The sequence below is a fragment of the Macaca thibetana genome, chromosome 7 (assembly GCF_024542745.1).
Source record: "Macaca thibetana thibetana isolate TM-01 chromosome 7, ASM2454274v1, whole genome shotgun sequence".
NCBI lineage: Eukaryota > Metazoa > Chordata > Mammalia > Primates > Cercopithecidae > Macaca > Macaca thibetana.
Window position 1 is genome coordinate 140,768,072 of NC_065584.1, and position 20,429 is coordinate 140,788,500.

The 20,429-nt window shown below is 37.1% G+C and overlaps 3 protein-coding genes across 4 annotated transcripts in view; 2 read left to right on the top strand and 1 right to left on the bottom strand.

Annotated features, from left to right (window-relative positions):
- TEX9 (testis expressed 9) overlaps positions 1-16,791 on the top strand; it is a 67,865-nt gene extending 51,074 nt beyond the window's left edge. For both annotated transcript variants that reach the window (XM_050796835.1, XM_050796834.1), the window contains exons 11-12: positions 15,706-15,840; positions 16,501-16,791. In XM_050796835.1, the coding sequence (XP_050652792.1) occupies positions 15,706-15,840; positions 16,501-16,578 (213 nt within the window). In that variant the 3' untranslated portion in view covers positions 16,579-16,791. The remainder of the gene's footprint in view (positions 1-15,705; positions 15,841-16,500) is intronic.
- The window catches only part of TCF12 (transcription factor 12), an 884,529-nt gene that overhangs the window by 23,625 nt on the left and 840,475 nt on the right, over positions 1-20,429 (top strand). The gene's annotated exons all lie outside the window — the stretch shown is intronic.
- The window catches only part of MNS1 (meiosis specific nuclear structural 1), a 33,281-nt gene continuing 29,884 nt past the window's right edge, over positions 17,033-20,429 (bottom strand). Inside the window, exons 9-10 of the mRNA XM_050796829.1 lie at positions 19,524-19,649; positions 17,033-17,425 (exon numbers count right to left, since the gene is read on the bottom strand). Of these exons, the coding sequence (XP_050652786.1) occupies positions 17,333-17,425; positions 19,524-19,649 (219 nt within the window). The 3' untranslated portion in view covers positions 17,033-17,332. The remainder of the gene's footprint in view (positions 17,426-19,523; positions 19,650-20,429) is intronic.

Genomic DNA, 20,429 nt, shown 5'->3' on the forward strand with positions numbered 1-20,429 from the left:
ATTTTGAGGTCTGTTCCTCCAATATCTATGTTATTTAGAGTTTTTAACATGAAGGGTGTTGAATTTTACTGAAAGCCTGTTCTGCATCTATTGAAGTAATCATGTGGTTTTTGTCTTTAGTTCTGTTTATGTGATAAATTGCATTTATTGATTTGTGTATGTTGAACCAACCCTGCATCCCAGGAATGAATGCTACTTGATCATGGTAGATACACTTTTTGATGTGCTCCTGGATTTGGTTTGCAAATATTTTGTTGAGGATTTTTGCATCAATGTTCATCAAGGATATTGGCCTGAAGTTTTCTTTTTTGGTTGTCTCTCTGCCAGGTTTTGGTATCAAGATGATGCTGGCTCCATAGAATGAGTGGGGAGGAGTCCCTCCTTAGTTTTTTGTAATAGTTTCTGTAAGAATGGTACCAGCTTTTCTTTGTACATCTGGTAGAATTTGGCTGTGAATCCACTGGGTCCCAGGCTTTTTTTGGTTGGTAGACTTTTTATTACTGATTCAATTTGGGAGCTCATTATTGGTCTGTGTAGGGATTCAGTTTCCTCCTCGTTCAGTCCTGGGAGGGTGTACATGTCCAGGAATTTGTCTATCTCTTCTAGGTTTTCTAGTTTGTGTGCATAGAGGTGTTCATAGTAGTTTCTGCTGGTTGTTTTTATATCTGTGGGGTCAGTAGTAACACTCCCTTTGTCATTTCTAATTGTGTTTATTCGGATCTTCACTCTTCTTTACTAGTCTAGTGGTCTATTTTACTAATTTTTTCAAAAAAACAACTCCTGGATTCATTTATCTTTTGACTGGTTTTTCATGTCTTGATTTCCTTCACTTCAGCTCTGATTTTTGTTATTTCTCATCTTCTGCTAGCCTTGGGGTTGATATCTTCTTGCTTCTTGAATTCTTTCGGTTCTGAAGTTACATTGTTAATTTGAGATCTTTCTAACTTTTTGATGTGGGCATTTAGTGCTGCTATGAATTTCCCTCTTAACTCTCCCTTAGCCGTGTTCCAGAGATTCTGGTATGTTGTATCTTTGTTGTTATTTTCAACTTTTTGATTTCTGACTTAATTTCATTATTTACCCCAACAGTCATTGAGGAGTGTGCTGTTTAATTTCCATGTAATTGCATGGTTTTGAGCAATTTTCATAGTCTTGACTCCAATTTATTGTGCTGTGGTCCAAGAGTGTGTTTGGTATGATTTTGGTTCTTTTACATTTGTTGAGGATTGTTTTATGTCCAATTATGTGGTCAGTTTTAGAGTATGTGCCATATGGCACTAAGAAGAATGTATATTCTGTTGTTTTTGGTGGAGAGTTCTGTAAAGGTCTATAATATCCATTTGGTCCAGCATTGAGTTTAGGTTCCAGATATCTTTGTTAATTTTCTGCCTCAATGATCTAATACTATGGAGTGCTGAAATCTCCCACTATTATTGTGTGAGAGTCTATGTCTCTTTGTAGGTTTCTAAGAACTTGCCTTATGAATCTGGGTGCTCCTGTGTTGTGTGCATGTATATTTAGGCTAATTAGGTCTTCTTATTGAATTCAGTACTTTACCATTATGTAATGCCTTTCTTTGTCTTTTTTTATCTTTGTTGGTTTGATCTTTGTTGGTTTGAATCTTTGTTGGTTTTGATCTTTGTCTTTTTTGATCTTTGTTTTGTCTGAAATTAGAATTGCAACCCCTGCTTTTTTCTGTTTTCTATTTTCCTGGTAGATTTTTCTCTATCTGTTTGAGCCTATGAGAGTCATTAAATGTCAGATGGGTCTCTTGAAGACAGCATACCATTTGGGTCTTGCCTTTCCTTTTTTTGAGACGGAGTCTCGCTCTGTCGCCCAGGCTGGAGTGCAGTGGCCGGATCTCAGCTCACTGCAAGCTCTGCCTCCCGGGTTTATGCCATTCTCCTGCCTCAGCCTCCCCAGTAGCTGGGACTACAGGCACCCGCCACCTCACCCAGCTAGTTTTTTGTTTTTTTTTTTTTTTTTGTATTTTTTCTTTTTTAAGTGGAGACGGGGTTTCACCGTGGTAGCCAGGATGGTCTTGATCTTGTGACCTCGTGATCTGCCTGTCTCGGCCTCCCAAAGTGCTGGGATTACAGGCTTGAGCCACCGTGCCTGGCCGGGTCTTGCTTTTTTATACAGCTTGTCACTCCATGCCTTTTAAGTGGGGGCATTTAGGCTGTTTATATTCAAGGTTAGTATTGATGTGTGTGGATTTGATCTGCTGTTTTGCTGTTAGCTGGTTATCAGGTTGACTTGTTTGTGTGATTGCTTTACGGTGACATTGGTCTGTGTGGTTAAATGTGTTTTTGTCTTAGCTGGTAGTGGTCTTTGCTTTCTATGTTTAATGCTTCTTTCAAGAGCTCTTGTAAGGCAGATCTGGTGGTAACAAGTTCCCTCAACATTTGCTTATCTGAAGAGGATCTTATTTCTCCTTCACTTAGGTAGCTTAGTTTGGCTTAATATGAAATTCTTGAGGACTTTTTTTTTTTAAAGAATATTGAATATAGGTCCTAAATCTCTTCTGGCTTTTTGGGTTTCCACTGAGAGGTCTGCTGTTAGCCTTATGGGATTCCCTTTGTAGGAGGACCTGCCCTTTCTCTCTAGTTGTTTTTAACATTCTTTCATTTCAACTTTGGAAAATCTGACAATTATGTGTCTTGGGGATGATCTTCTTGTGTAGAATCTTGCAGGAATTCTCTGTATTTGACTGTTGGCCTCTCCAGCAAGGTTGGGTAAGTTTTCATGGACAATATCCTGAAATACATTTTCCAAGTTGTTTGTTTTCTCCCCTCCCTTTCAGTGATGCCAATGATTCATAGATTTGGCCTCTTTATATAATCTCATACTTCTTGGAGGTTTTGTTCATTCCTTTTTATTTATTTTTTCTTTTTCTTTGACTTCAGAGAACCAATCTTCAAGTTCTGAGATTCTTTCCTCAGCTTGGTTTTTCTGCTGTTAATACTTGTGATTGCATTGGGAAATTCTTTAATTGTGTTATTCAGCTCTGCTCTGTCAGACCCATTAGGTTCATTTTTATACTGGCTCTTTCATCCTTCAGCTCTTGTACCACTTTATTGTGATTCTTATTTTCCTTGGATTGGGTTTTGCATCCTCCTGAATCTCGATGATCTTTGTTCCCATCCGTATTCTGAATTCTATTTCTGTCATTCCAGCCAGTTCAGCCTGGTTAAGAACTCTTGTTGAAGAACTGGTATGGTTGTTTGGAAGGCATATGACACTCTGGCCATTTGAGTTACTGGAGTTTCTGCATTAGTTCTTTGTCATCTGTGTGTGTGGGTGTTCTAAACTTTAACTGCAGTGTAGATTGAATATAGTCAGTACATTTCTCTTCTGGATGCTTTCACTGGGCTGATGCTTTGTTCAGGGTCTTTATTTGAAGCTGACCTCTTGTATCTGGTTTCACAGAAGGGTATGTTTCAGGTATTTTTGGTGTTAAAGCTTTGAGGAATGTGATCCTGTAGTTGGCACTTAGGCTTATTGGTCAGTTGGTAGACTCTTGCTTGGTTGTGTGGCTCCCCTATGTTTTCTCACAGTTGTAGCCATGTTTCTTCTTAATGCTGTGAAAGTGTGGGTTCCTCTTTGCTTGAGTGCTGGCTGTAGATCACAACTTGGCACTCCTGGGGTGCCCACTGCAGTTCTGGGGCTATCTCAGTGTTTATGTTCCTTCCCCAACTTGGAGGAAGCAGAGGAAGGGATCTTAGTAGTGGTTGTGACCAGAGGTTGTTTGCTTGTCTGCTGGGAGCTCCACCCCAGAGAGATGCGGGTCAGCAATTGCTTAGTACAATCAGCCCAGGATGGTGGGTCTGTGCGGTAGGCCCAAGCCAGGGGTTCCCTGTCTGGTGATGAGCAGTGGGGGTTGGGGTGTTGTCAGACCCATGGGAGAGGGACTGGCCTCCTCTCCTAGGGTTGACTGCAGCTTGTTGGAGGTATGGATAAAGGACTTAGCGTCTTCGCTTCTTCATTAGTTTGAGGGTGGCAAGGGCAGCTGCAGAGGCAGTGGCAGAGAGGCTTTCAGTTGCCCTTGGAGGCTCTGTCCAGGGAGGTGCCAAGTTGCCACTGGCTTGATAGCTCTGGTAGGGGGTGGCTAGAGGCTCAGGCCTAGAGTACCCTCCTGGTGAGGCGATATGGGAATGGGCACCCACATAACAGTCTGACCACTTTTCTATAGGGCTCCTATGGTATGCTGGGAGCCTGCTCCAGTCCCTAGTGACCTCGGATTTTCCAGAACCTGGAGGTATCACCAGTGAAGGCTGTGAAGCAGCAGATTACAGCCTGTCCCTCCTTCTGGGAGCTTCATCCCAGGGAGGTATGGGCTTGTTGCCAGACCTGTAGGAGGTCGCTGGAGACCCCAGTTGGGAGGTCCCACCCAGTAAGGAGGAAGGGGATTTGGGAACCTGTTGAAAAAAGCAGCCTGGCCATATGTTGGTAGAGTAGCTATGCTGTGTTCCACTTCAGTACCTGGTCACCTCAGACACTCTGAGGCCCAAAGGTTGGATCAGCTAAGTCGCCCAAATAGCAAAGATGGTGTCCTGCCCCTCTGCCTCTGAGAGTGCCGTCCCAGGGGGAATTCGCCTGGTGAGGAGGAGTGGGATCAGGGACCTGCTTAAAGAAGCAGTCTGGCCACATTTTGGGAGAGGGGCTGTGCTGTACTGGGGGAGCCCTTCTGCCCCTGGTTGGCTCGGACTCTGCAAAGCTGGAGGGCTGGAATGGCTAAGTTGCCCAAACAGCAAAGATGGCAGCCCACCCCATGCCTCCTTTAAAAAAGAGCTCCCTCTCCACCCCTGGAGCTCCTTCTTAGGGAGGTGCAATGTCGCTAACCAGTGGCTGGCTGGAGTTCCAAACCAGTGGGTCTTATCTTGTGAGGTGTCGTGGAAGTGGGGCCTGCAGGCTATCGCTCAGCCCTGTAGATTGAGCCTCTCTTTCTTAAGGGTATATATGTGGGTCTAACCTCCTACTTTGCAGGAGCTGCAGCTACTTTTGCCAGAAAGCCCCAGTATCTAAGCTCCAGGGTCTCCACGCATACCTGAGTGGCTGCTCTGCCAAGACTCCAAGTAGCTCTGTCAGTCAGACTGAAGGCCCTGGTGGAGTGAGTTCACAAAGAGATCTCCTGACCCGCGGTTACAAACAGCCCTGGGAGAAGTGTGGTTTCCCGGCATCACATTCACTCACTGCTTCCCTGGGCGGGGGAGCATCCTCTGGCTCTGTGTTACTCCTGGGTGGACTTTTGTACTGTCTTTTCTTCATTCTCCATGGATCAAGCTGTTTCCCTGGTTAGTCCCCCATTTTGAAAATTCAAGTAATGAGGACTTGATATGTGAACAACTCGGAATAGAACCATCAGTAATAAAAATAATCTAGAGGTGTTCAAGATACAAACTTCTGACCTCAGCTCTGCACTATGGGTAATTGATTTAAACACAGTGGGATAACATTTTGTGTATATATTGCATTACTATTTATCATATTTTAAATATTTTTTTAAAATTTATTTTATTTTTTGTAGAGACGGGGGTCTCACTTTGTTGCTCAGGCTGGTTTTGAACTCCTGAGCTCAAGTAAGCTTCCCACCTTGGCCTCAGAAAGTGCTGGGATTACAGGTGTGAGCGACTGTGCCCAGCCCACTATTTACTAGAAAGTAGACTTTTGATGTCAGAATTCTTTGTGTGTGTCAGAGTCTTGCTCTTTCGCCCAGGTTGGAGTACAGTGGCGTGATCTCTGCTCACTGCAACCTCCATCTCCCAGGTTGAAGCGATTCTCCTGCCTCAGCCTCCCAAGTACTAGGGACTACAGGCACCCGCCACCAAGCCCAGCTAATTTTTACATTTTTGGAAGAGGCGGGGTTTCACCATGTTGGCCAGGCTGGTCTTGAACTCCTGACCTCAAATGATCTACCCGCCTCGGCCTCCCAAAGTGCTAGGATTACAAGCATGAGCCATGTGCCCAGTCTGATGTCAGAATTCTTAAATGTAACTTATTTTACGTTTCTGAAAAACTATGTATCTCAAACTTTTGATTTTCAATTATTTTGCCTATTTCTAGGCTTTATCTTTGAGGGAGATTTTTGGGATATGCAATAACTTTTTCCGGAGAGTCTAATCTGTATATAAATTTTCTTTTGTGAGCAGGTGTATTTTTTCCATTTTAATTATTTGTACTTTGCTTCCCATTCTGAATAGACATATAATAGTTAACAGGCAATTAAAATTATTCAAGTCTATAAATTTAAGAAAATATGACAGGGAAATAGTAAGGTTTCCAAAAAATAGAACAAGATTACCTCATAATCATCAGAAAGTTAAAGATCTACTTTAAAAAAATGATAAACTTTTTCTCCACAGAGGTTAGGAAATAAGTAATTATGCTTTAAAGTAACAGTAGCTTTTGAAATTAAAAGTCAGTAAACTTAAACCAGATGCTGTAGGAGTGCTCTGAAACACACTGAAGGAAGGAATGATGGAAGTATAGTTTAACTGGAATTCTACCTAAAAACAGGGCATTGGGTTAGATGGTGTCTTGAAATCCATTTAAAATATGACACCAGAGTTCATGTTACTTCATTTAGGAATAGGTAATTTCTAATTCTTTATTAATTCACTTAGAAATATTTATGAGGGCCTGCTAGGTACCTGCCAGACCTTTAGTGGAGGGTAAAGATATAAAAATTAAAAAAAAAAAAAAAAAAAAAGATGTAATCCTTGTAGCTGTGCACCTATCTTATAATGAAATTGAATGTTTAGATAATCCATGAAGCAAAACCTAGATAATTATTGAATTTATATAATCTATCAAAGCTAAGATTGCAACTGTAATAAATGCTGTGGAAAGTATATGGTGCTTTGAGCAAGTAACCAAGCCAATAAATGGCCAATAAATGCCTTTTGTTTTTTTAAAGATCCAATGAGCATTTATTACAACTGGCTATTCTAGTTCTTTTGCATTTCCATGTAAGTTTTAGAATCACATGTTGGAGTTTTGATTGGCATTGCATTGAATCTATAGATCAATTTTAGGAAAATTGACATCTTAATAGTGTCTTTAAAATCATGAATAGAGAATATCTGTTTATTTAAGCCTTCTTCAATTTCTTCAAACTATATATATATATATGGTTTCCAGAATACAGGTTTTACACATTTTTTTCAAACTTACCTCTTGGTATTTCCTATTTTTGATATTATAAATGTTCTTTAAATTCCAGTTTCCCATTGTTTGTTGCTATAATGGAGAAATACAATTTATGTTTGCAGATTGAGTCTATATCTTCAACTTTGCTGAACTCACTTACTCTAGAAGCCTTAGGATTTTCTACAGACTTTTTCTGTAAAAGACCAACTAGTAAATGCTTTGGCTTTGTGGGCTACATATGGTCCCTTGTGTATTCTTCACTGGTTTTCTTTTTTAAAATTTATTTAACACCTTCAAAATAAATCATTTTTAGTTCACAAGTTTTAGAAAAACTGACTGCAATTTCCTGAGAGATCTTACCAGGAATGAATGTTGAATTTTGTCAAATGCTTTTTTCTGGATCTATTGAAATTATATTTTTCTTTTTTAGTCTTTCAAATGTTAAAACAACCTTGTATTCCTGGGATATACTCCACTTGGTGATGGTGTATCATTATCTCTTTTATATATTATTGGTTACATTTTTGTGAATGTCTGTATACATGGGAACATAGTTCTAGTCTGTTTAGTCTATAGTCTTGTTTTAGTTTTCTTACACATTGTTTTCATCTTTAGGTTTTTTGCTTTGCGTTTGTTTTGGTTTTGGTTTCAGGGTAATGCTGCCTTTATTAAATGAACTTCCAAATCATTCTGGAGAAGCTCAACTTTCAGAGGAGTTTTTGTAGGGTTGGTATTATTTTCTCTTTGAATGTCTGGTAGAGTTCACAGGTGAAGCCGTCTGGGCTTGAGGTTTTCTTGTGGAAAGATTTTATACTTCAAATTCTATTTCTTTAATAGATACAGAAGTATTCTTTATAGAGGCTATATTTTATTGTGTTTTGGGTGTTTGTATCTGTAAAGGAATCTGTCCATTTATGTTGTCAAATTTACTGGCATACGGTTTTTTACACTAGTTCCTTATTTTCCTTTGAATAGTCCTCCTACATTCCTGTGGGTCATTCCCCCCTCACATTCTTGTATTGATAATTTGTGTCTTTTTTACTTTTTCTGATCAGTCTCACTAGAGGTTTACTAATTCTGGTTTTATTGATTTTCCTCTACTGGTTTTTTATTTTTTTTATTGATTTCTGCTCTTCTTTCCCTCTCCTTACTTTTGGGTTCAATTTGTTCTTTTTCTAATTTCTCCTTTTTTTTCCCTCTAGACAGAGTCTTGCTGTGTCGCCCAGGGTGGAGTGCAGTGGCGCAAACTTGGCTCACTGCAACCTCCGCCTCCCGGGTTCAGGCAGTGCTGCCTCAGCCTCCTGAGTAGCTGGGATTACAGGCCCCCGCCACCATGCCTGGCTAGTTTTTTATTTTTAGTAGAGAGGGGGTTTCACCATGTTGGCCAGGCTAGTCTCGAACTCCTGACCTCGTGATCTGCCCGCCTCGACCTCTCAAAGTGCTGGGATTAAACAGATGTGAGCCACTGCGCCTAGCCTCTTTTTCTAATTTTTTAAAATGGAAGTGGAGACTATTGATTTGTATCCTTTCATCTTTTCTAATATAAGCATTTTAAATACTGTAAATGTTTCTCTATGAATTTCCTTAGCTACTTCCCACCAATTTTGATTTTTTGTATTTTCATTTTTATTCTATTCAGAATACTTTCTAATTTTCTTTTTTATTTCCTCTGAGCCATGACAAACTTTAAAAGTTTGTCATTTCATTTTTCAAATATTTGGGGATTTTCCCCCAAATAGCATTCTTACTGATTTTTAATTCCATTGTGGACAGAGAATGCATTTGGTTTTACTTGAATCATTCTAAATGCATGGATACTTTTTTTGGCCCAGAATATGGTTTAAATTGGTAAATATTTCATGTGCCCTTGATAGGAATGTGCATTCTGTATTTGTTAGGTGGAGTATTCTATAAATGTCAATTATGTCAAATTGCTTGATAGTGTTGTTCAACACTTCTGTATCTTATGTATTCTATGTGTCCTTGTTCTATCAGTGATAAAGAGAGGGGTACTAAACTCTGAATAGAACTGTGAGTTTGTCTATTTTCCCTTTCAGTCTTATCAATTTTTGCATCATGTATTTTGAGACTTGGTTATTAGGTGTATTAATACCCAATATCTAAGAAGATTGTTAAATCCTCTTGAATGAATTGACCTCTTATTATTTATTTATATTTATTTTTGTTCCTGCATTCTGATACAGGTTGAGTATCCCTTATCTGAAATGCTTGGTACCAGAGTGTTTTAGAAATGCTACAGTGGACATTTCATCTTTGAGCATCATGTCAGCACTCAAAAAGTTTTAGATTTTGGAGCATTTTGGATTTCAGACTTCAACCTGTATTAACTTTATTTGATATTCATGCAACTGAAGTTTTATTTTAGTTCGTGTTAGCATTGTCTTATCTTTTTCCGTTCTTTTACTTGTAACTCCTTTGTGTCTTCCCGTTAGCAGCATCTAGTTGACTTTGCTTCACTATCTGTCAAAATCCTGTCAAAACAAAAGACTGTCAAAATCCAATCTGACAGTCTCTTAACTTTTTAACTGAGGTGCTTACACCATTACATTTAAAATGATTAATAATATGGTTGGGATTAAGTCTGTTAGCTAGCTATTATTTTTATTTGGCCCATATGTTTTCTTTCCTTTCTTTGTGAATGGCTTTTTTAAAGATTCCATTTTATCGCATTTATTAGCTCATTATCTGTTCTTCTTTGTATGCATTTCAGCATTTGTTATATATATATGTTCATCACTGTCTACTTCAAGTAATATAGCATTTTATGAATAATTTAAGAGCCTTTTAGCAGTATACTTCCATTACCCCCCACCTTTCTGCTATTGTCATATGTTTTATCTATAAACTACATTGTTAATTTAAAAAAGTTTTTTATTATTATACTTTAAGTTCTAGGGTACATGTGCACAATGTGCAGGTTTGTTACATATGTATACATTTGCCATGTTGGTGTGCTGCACCCATTAACTCGTCATTTACATTAGGTGTATATCCTAATGCTATCCCTCCTCCCCCCTCCCCACAGTAGGCCCCATTGTGTGATGTTCCCCTTCCTGTGTCCAAGTGATCTCATTGTTCAGTTCTCACCTATGAGTGAGAACATGTGGTGTTTGGTGTTCTGTTCTTGCGATAGTTTGCTGAGAATGATGGTTTCCAGCTGCATCTATGTCCCTACAAAGGACACGAACTCACCCTTTTTTATGGCTGCATAGTATTCCATGGTGTATATGTGCCACATTTTCTTAATCCAGTCTGTCACTGATGGACATTTGGGTTGATTCCAAGCCTTTGCTATTGTGAATAGTGCCGCAATAAACATACGTGTGCATGTGTCTTTATAGCTATGATTTATAATCCTTTGGGTATATACCCAGTAATGGGATGGCTGGGTCAAATGGTATTTCTAGTTCTAGATCCTCGAGGAATTGCCACAAAGTTTTCTACAAGGGTTGAACTAGTTTACGGTCCCACCAACAGTGTAAAAGCTTTCCTGTTTCTCCACATCTTCTCCAGCACCTGTTGTTTCCTGACTTTTTAATGATTGCCATTCTAACTGGTGTGAGATGGTATCTCATTGTGGTTTTGATTTGCATTTCTCTGATGGCCAGTGATGATGAGCATTTTTTCATGTGTCTGTTGGCTGTATGAATATCTTCTTTTGAGAAGTGTCTGTTCATATCCTTTGCCCACTTTTTGATGGGGTTGTTTTTTTCTTGTAAATTTGTTTGAGTTCTTTGTAGGTTCTGGATATTAGCCCTTTGTCAGATGAGTAGATTGCAAAAATTTTCTCCCATTCTGTAGGTTGCCTGTTCACTCTGATGGTAGTTTCTTTTGCTGTGCAGAAGCTCTTTCGTTTAATTGGATACCATTTGTCAATTTTGGCTTTTGTTGTCATTGCTTTTGGTGTTTTAGCCATGAAGTCCTTGCCCATGCCCAAGTCCTGAATAGTATTACCTAGGTTTTCTTCTAGGTTTTTATGGTTTTAGGTCTAACATTTAAGTCTCTAATCCATCTTGAATTAATTTTCGTATAAGGAGTAAGGAAAGGATCCAGTTTCAGCTTTCTACTTATGGCTAGCCAATTTTCCCAGCACCATTTATTAAATAGGGAATCCTTTCTCCATTTCTTGTTTTCGTCAGGTTTGTCAAAGATCAGATGGCTGTAGATGTGTGGTGTTATTTCTGAGGGCTCTGTTCTGTTCCATTTCCTAATGTAAACATTTACAACTACAGATTTCCCTCTTAGCAGTGTTTATACTCTGTCCTATAGTTTTGGCATATTGTAGCTTTGTTTTAATTTGTCTCATGATTATTTTCCAATTTCCACTGTGATTTCTTATTTGAGCCCTTGGTAGTTTGAGTATTTTGTTCAATCCCCGCATATTTGTGGATTTTCCAGTTTTCCATCCACTATTGATTTCTAGTTTGAATCAACTGTGATTGGAAAATATAATTTGTATGATTTCAGTCTTATAAAATGTGGGGAATGTTCCATGTGCACTTGAGAAAACTGTATTCTCCTCATTTATTTTCATTAACATCTTTGTTGAGATATAATTCATATACCATACAGCCCACTTAAAATATATAAATAAGTTGTTTTTTGTAGTCACAAAGTTGTGCAACCATCACCACAATCAATTTTGCAATTTTATCACCGCAAAAAGAACCTCTGTACCCATTCACAGCCATTCTATATTCCCCCAACACCCTGCACCACATTCTAGCCCTAGGCAACCACTAATCTACTTCCTGTCTCTCCATATTTGTCTGTTGTGGCATATGATTCTATTTTTTCTTTATTATTTCAGTCTTTTTGGGGGAACAGGTGGTGTTGCTTACACAGATAAATTCTTTAGCGGTGATTTCTGAGATTTTGGTACACCCATCACCCGAGCAGTGTATACTGAACCCAATTAATCTTTTATCCCTCTCATCCTTCACCCATAAGTCCCTAGAGTCCATTATATCCTTCTTATGCCTTTGTGTTAGAGAATTGTTTTTTATGTCTCTTAAATCTAATTGGTCTGTAATGTTGTTCAAGTCCCTTATTTCTTATTGGTCTTCTATCCAGTGGTTCTATCGATTATGGGAAATGGGGTATTGAAGTCTACTTTTATTGTAGAGTGGTCTTTTCTCCAAGTCTGTCAATGCTTCATATATTTGGGTACTTTAATGTTTGGTACATATATAATTGTATCTATCTTCTTGCTGAACTGGCCCTTTTGTTTGGCTCATATGTTCTTATATAATGTCCTTCTTGGTATGTTTTAACAGTTTTGACTTAAAGTCTATTTTGTCAGATATTACTGTAGTCACTCCTGTTTTCTTTTGGTTACAAAATTTCAGATTATCTTTTTCCATCCTTTTACCTTCAATCTATGCATATCTCTGGATCTAAAGTTAGTTGCATGTAGACAGCATAAAGTTGGAATTTAGTTTTTAAAAATCCATTCTTCTATTCAATTTATTTTGGTTAGGGAGTTTTGTCCATTTACATTTAAAGTTATTGGGAGGCCTGTTGCTATTTGTTCACAGTTTTCTGTATGTCTTGAGGACTTTTAGCCTCTCATTTCCTCCCTTATTGCCTTCCTTAGTGTTTAGTTCATTTTGTGTAATGATGCAACTTCAATCATATATAAAGACTCTACTGCTTTTCAGCCCCTGTCCTACCTTGTTTTACTGGTGTCACCAATTAGATCTTTAGGTTATGTACCCGTTAACAAAGATTTATAGTATGTTTTATGCTTTTGTCTTTTAAATTCTATGAAAGAATGAAAAGTGAGTTGTCAACCAAAATTAAAATAATACAGGCCTTTATATTTGTCCAAATATTTACATTTACTGGAGAATTTCATATTTGCATATAGCTTTGCGTTATTGTCTAGTATCCTTCTGTTTCAACTTGAAGGATTTTCTTTAGGATTTTGTAGGGAAGATATAGTGGTAATGAATTTCCTCAGCTTTTATCTAGGAATGTCTTTATTTCTTTTTCATTTTTGAAGGATACTTTGCTGGATATAGTATTCTTCTAGGTGTTTTTTCTTTCAGCACTTTAAGTATATCATCCTACTGACTTCTGGCCTGCAAAGTTTCTGCTGAAAAATCTGTTGATAATCTTACAGATGCTCCCTTGCATGTGATGAGCCATTTTGTCTTGCTGCTATCAAGATTTTCTCTTTGACATTCGACTGATTAAAATGTGTCTTGCTGTGGGGTCTCTTTGGGTTTATCCTACTTGGAGTTCATGGAGCTTTTTGTATTTGTATATCCATTTTTCCTTAAATTTGGCAATTTTTCAGCTATTAATTCTTCAAATAAGTTATTTGTCTCCTTTTCTCTCTCTCCTAAGATTACACTAATATACATATTGGCCCACTCGATGGTGTCGCTTAGCTGCTGTTCACTTTTCTTCTTCATTCTTTTACTTTTGGCTTCTCTGACCTGCTCATTTCAAATGACCTGTCTGAAAGCTCGCTCATTCTTTCTTATACCTGTTCAGCAGGTATAAGACCTGTTCTGCTGGAACCCTTCAAGTGAATTTTTCAATTCATTTACTGTATTTTGCAGCTTTAGAATTTGTTTTGTTCTTTTTTGTAATTTTTGTTGATAGTCTCATTTTATTAATATATAGGTATCCTGATTTCATTTAGTTGTCAATATTCTCCTTCAGCTCATGGAGCATATTTATGGCAGTTATTTTAAAGTCCTTGTCTAATAAGTGAGAAGCCTTTGTTTCTTTAGGATAAATTTCTGGATATTAATTTTGTTCCTTTAATATGGTCCATGTTTCCCTGTTTCTTTGGATGTCTTGTGATCTTAACGTTGAAAAATGGGTGTTTGAAAAAACAGTCAGTTCTCTCAGTCTTGCAGACTGGCTGCATGCAAGCAAAGACCTTCACTAATCAGCGTGGTGTAAAGTCTTGAGGTTCTCTCAAACCTTTTCTGGGGATGTGTCTTTCCTGGGCCTGTGTGTTTTTATTCCAGTTTTCCATACACATGGCTTCTTTTAAATGTCCTAATTAATTACCTAAAAGTCTCACCTACTTCTCACAGATTTAGATGCTGTATTGTATTCCTCTGCCCATAATTTTTTGCCACCAGGTTCCTGCAGTTCTGTGGACTCACTGCACCTCTCACATTCAGTGGTACCAACCACCTGTTTCTGCAGCTTCCAACCTGATATCCAAATGACGCAGCTGTTCCCATCAGTACTGAGTCAGGCAAGACAGATACCAGTCCCTCAGGCAGGCCCCAGAAAAACCAGAATGTTGCAAGCAAGTCTACTCTTTTCCTTCCATTCCAAGGGAGGGAACTGGGAATTGGGTGGCTTCTTCCTGACTGTGCTGTGCGAGGGAGTATGTGGGGAAAGGGTAAGAAAAACACCATGACATTTCCTACTATTTTGAGTATGGCCTTTTCTTAGTTAGGCATTCTTTTGGTTGCTTCTGCTGGCTGACTGACTGGTTTCTAGAGCTCTCCCAAAGCTACTTTGGTCTGGGTATCCACCATTTTGCTAACGCTGTATCTTTTAAAGAGGTGTTTTTTTTTTTTTTTTTTTTTTTTTTTTTGAAAAGAAAAATTCTATACACACACACACATATCTATAGATAGATTTCACATTACTATTTCTATTTTTTTCTCCATCTTTTTTATGTGTGTGTACAGAGATTCAGATTTCCTTCTGGTATCATTTTCCTTTTGTATGAATTACTTCCTTTAACATTTCAAGTATAGATCTTCCTATACTTAATGATTTCTACTGACCCTTTTTCTGCTTTGCTCAAATTGCTAAAGACCTTATCCAGTCCATTTTTACCAAGATTACAAACTTGGTCTCCCCCTTGTCATGGGAAGTGGGTAAATTCTCTGCTTAGCTAAAGACTACAGCCATTTCCTTTCACAGGTACCTAGGTGTCTCACCCTGTAAATGGTATTTAGATGTCTGCCAAGCATTTGAGGGAAATACGTATGCATGTTTTGAGGGGTCTCTTTTTTCTAGAATTTCCTACTTAAAAATTTGTACCACCTTGGCAGCCCTGCTCTCTGACTCCTCAGTCCAATAAGACTACTACTTTTTGCTTGAGTTCTTATCTCTGTGAACCCACGAACTGGAAAGCGCTTTCAGGAGAAGCTAGTTGAATGTGGATCTAAACCAGTATTTCTGCTCTTTCAAAGATCATACCATTTCCAGTTTCTACTTATTATTGATTATTCATCTGTGCCTTCAAATATATTTTTTAAAATTCACAAATCCAGAGTTTATGTTGGTTCAATACAAGCTACTTTGCTGTTACTAGAATTAGAACTGAGTTATTTTTAAAACTTTTTTAAAAATGGGAAATACCTGAGCATGACTAAAAGCTATCAAATTCCAGTAATTCGATAATGGAAAGCAATTTTTATCTACAAAAAAATTTATATTTCAGTTTTAAAAAGTACTTTTTATTACTGTTGTGATGGTAGTCTATAATTCTGTCCATTGAAAGGCTGTATATTAAAAAAGAATATATGGCACTTTTTTTTCCTTTTGTAGGACATAGCAAATGAAGAACATAAAAAAATTGAAGTGTTAAAATCAGAAAACAAGAAGCTAGAAAAACAAAAAGGAGAATTAATGATAGGGTTCAAGAAACAGTTAAAATTAATTGATGTTTTAAAAAGGCAAAAGGTGAGTCTGTCAAAGTTAAATCATCATATTATCTGTACCTTTCTTACTAAACAATTCAGCATTTTTCACTTTAGGTATGTTTAATTTTTGACATCTTTAGGCACTGAATTTCATATAAAATGCATTATTCATATGAAATCTAACATGTATAGTGAGATTTATGTATGTGTCATCTAAGCAAGTGGATATTTTCACATAAGTAAATTAGTGTAGAAAATGGGACTGGAAAATACAGTACAGGTATGTCTCAACTACAGAAAGTACCACATTAAAGAATGACTATTATCTTAGGGGACTGTTTGCCTCTTCAAACCTTAGAGTGAACATTGCTTCCAAACCACTGTTGCTGCTTTATCTAAAAATTCATAGTTCTGACACTTTCCTTCTTTGCAAAGGTCAGGTATTACAATATTATAGAATTATTATCTTAAAAATAAGTTGGTTCAATACTACTGTTAGACAAAAAGTATTCTATAGGTTGGTCCTTGAATGTAATTACTACCATTTCAAATATCATGCTTATTGGAATTAACAGTATACATTCCTACAACAGAACTTACATTCTGACAATATATTATCCACACATTTTTACAAACTTCCTGTTGTTTGGTGGCCTACTCTTAATACTAAATCAGACAATACTGATTTTTTTTTTAACAGATGCATATTGAAGCTGCCAAGATGCTGTCTTTCACTGAGGAGGAATTTATGAAAGCACTTGAATGGGGAAATTCATAAGTGATCCCTACTTCAGTTAGTCTCTATGACAGTATGTGGTGGATACCCATTTTACTTATTGTAATGGTTTGAATTATTTTTACTCTTCATAAGTAATATAGTTGATTATGAAATCAAAATAATTTCAAAGAATTCCCTTTTTAGATTTGGGAGATATAAAACTGATGCATTATTCTAATATGTAAGTTATTAGAAAAAATTTTGTAAAATAAAGCAACAATTTAACTTTTGATTCTGCTATCTTATGACTTATTAGCTATTTTTGAGTTTGTTAAGTTCTTACTGAACGTGACAATTAAGCACATTAGATAATAAAATTCTTGACTCTTTTCATTTACAGTTCTCCTCCCTTGAAGTAGACCGAAAAAGATGCTTTAAAAGAAAATTCCAAATATTTATTTCCCTGGCTAAATCGAGTAAGGAAAGTTCCTAAATACAGAGAGAAGGCAGTTAGTTCACTTTGGGGTAGAGTTCTGTATTAGTCAAGGTACATACACTGTCTTGAGGATGGGGATGCAAACAATGCTCTGTAGTGTGGTAGAAATCGGATTTTCAAATTATCAGTACAAAAAATAACAGTTTGATTAAAATTAATTTTTATCTGATAATTGTTTACAAGTTATAAATTCAGTGATGACTTACAAAATCCAAATAGACAATGGATTCCTACTGCCGCTGAACTGTAAAACAAAAGTTATGCTGACATCTAGTGGTAACATACGAAAAATCTAGGGTTTACCCAATTTTGATGTTATCATTTGTCTTCACAAATTTCACTCCTTTGCTGATACACTTTCCTAAACTCTTCACCAAGCAGATCAATATCATCCTCTTTTTTAAATACTCCCTACAAGAAAAATATTTTGTGGGTTACTTTTGAATATCAGAATATTTCACTAAATGCTTTTAAGACTGACAAAGACATGAGGTTAGTAAAGTTATCGCCAAGGTAATGAAATCTGTTCAATAGATTAATGAAACTTTAAAAAAAAAATCAACACTTTTCAACAAAATAAGACTTTACATATATATTGAATATTCCTAGACTGACGCAATTTTCTGATTTATCAGCTCTAGTGTAGGAGCTTGTCATATGAATCTGAGCTCTTCTCAAGTTCTACTGCTTGGATAACCTAGATAGGAAGGCACTTCATCTATAGTGTACCCTACCCTTTTCTTTAAATAGCTCTATAATATGATATAAGGGTGAGCTTCGATAGATTCATGCATGGGATTAGTTCTTCATGTGTCAATTCTATGGCTAATCAGCAATCAATCAGTCTTGCAGAAAAGAATCCAGGTTTGGAGCTAAGCCATTTAAGCAAACCCTCTGGAATTCTTCACTGTTCTATTTTTCTTTTCCCCTATAGTATACTGCAAAGGGCTCTTTAAAACAAAATTAAATATTTACTTATCTTGCAATCTAAAGAATTTTAAGGATAACTGAGGTCATTTGGCGCCATTAGGATCTAAAGGATAAAGATCATTTTTGGATATCAAGTTTATTAATCACTCCTGCTGCCTCCACAATTATTTCCTCTACAAAAATATCACATCCCAAAGACATTCCTATAGTTTATAATTTATTTTATGAAATTTATTAATTACATATGGATTTTATCATTAATACATCATTTTGCATTCCTTAATCCTATGTAACCAATTAGACTATCAAAAGTCCTGTGGCCAGGCAATAATTACCTATATATTTATATATTTTTCCTTCCTTAGCACCAGACTGAATGTAAAATATGCACTTGATTCTACTGAATAAAATATGAAACGGCATTTCTATAGCTGAAAGATGGTGATCTTATTTATATGAGTCTAGATGTTTATGTGTCCTATGAAACTGTTACTACTTTTTTAAGACAGGGTCTCACTCTGTTGCCCAGGCTGGAGTGCAGTGGCAAGATCATGGGTCACTGCAGCTTCAACTTTCTAGGCTCAAGCAATCCTCCAACCTCAGCCTCCAGAGTAGCTAGGACTACAGGCGTGTATCACCACATCCAGTTAACTTTTTATTTTGTGTAGTAATGGGATCTCCCTATGTTGCCCAGACTGGTCTTGAACTCCTGGGCTCAAGTGATCCTCCTGCCTCAGCCTCCCAAAGTGCTGGGATTATAGGCATGCGTCACCATGCCCAGCCAGTTACTATTTTATTTGAAGTCACAGTGTGTCTCAGGTATACATTAAAATTCACTATCTTCTGGAATTTTAAAAATCAAGTTTAGCTAGTTACAACTTCCTACTATAGAGCAGATCTGTCTCAAACTCGGTTCAAGCATGTTCCTATTACTGGTGTTACCAATGACAATGTTTTCATACACATTCTCAGCTTTGGCGTATAAGTACCACAGTTGTTGTAGGGTAGCTTTAGGTTTCATATACTAAAAGGGAAGAAAAGAACCTCTAAAATACAAACTCATGCCATGTGTGGTGGCTCATGCCATGTGTGGTGGCCCACACCTGTAATCCCAGCACTTTGGGAGGCCGAGGCGGATGGATCACCTGAGGCCAACAGTTTAAGACCAACCTGGCCAACATGGCGAAACCCTGTCTTTACTAAAAATACAAAAATTAGCTGGGTGTGGTGGCAAACGCCTGTAATCCCAGCTACTCAGGAGGCTGAAGCAAGAGAATCACTTGAACCTGGGAGGCGGAGATTGCAGTAAGCTGACATTCTGCCACTGCACTCCAGCCTGGGTGATAAATAAAGTACAAATTCAGTAAATCAAGCTCATACCTCTAATAATGTGCCAAGACCAATCATTGTAGATATACTGAAATAGGCCCAGAGAGGTTCAGTGCCTGGACAGGATCCCATCACTGCTTCATAACCGAGCAAGAAGTGAGCAAAATCTAGGCACTCTAAATTCCAAATACTATGTTTTTTTCATTATTAAAGGTCATGAAGATTACAGCTTGAGATAAATCTCACTTACTTTAGGGAGATAGCCTAGTAAGTTTGTAGCATGCTCTTTGAGAAGTTTTAGCCTTTCTTCTTCAATAATTGCATTAATAAATCCTTGCCGCCTTTGCTGCAACTGCCACTCTTCTAGTTCATGTTGCTGGAAATGCAGATCAAATTTTGTTATCACAAAGTACATTAATCTTATACGAAGTTTTCAAATAAAACTACTCATGCAATGAATTAGATAAAATTGATGAACTATTTATGACATTAAGTTCAAAAGATTCTAGATAATATATATTTTATGTCTGTACACATACCTGTAGTCTGTACACATTTTTTACTATCGTTATTCCTTTAAAATTACAAGGAGGCAAACAAATATTTTCAGGAAAGTGTCTTCATTACCAAGGGAAAAAATATTCAAAGGAGTGACTGCCTGATACAGTAAATATTTACTGAATGCTTACCATATGCCAGATGCTGAAGAGTTTTCAGTGTAAAACAAAAAGTGAATAAAGAAGATCAGAAATATCTAAAAGATATGAAATATATATTTAAAATATATATATTTTAAAAATATATATATATTTTAAAAATATATATAATATATATATATACATTTTAAAAGATACGAAGCATGAGAATTCCACTAGTATTTCTTAGGAAAGAGCTCTTGAATACTCGTAATCACATCAAAATTCTGGGCCATACAGAAAAGATGACTTGAACTATGTGAAAGAACAGTAATCTACTAAGCCACTGTTAATTTGAGACTGTACTTGCATTCAAACCTAATTCTATCTTAATTCACCCATTCCTTATAAAGAGGAGATACAGGAAAGTTCTGTAATGTTACAGGGGAAAGCAAACTTGATAGATTTTTGTCCAATGGTAGAGTCTAATTTGGGCTAATGCAGGATTTCCTAAGAAGGAT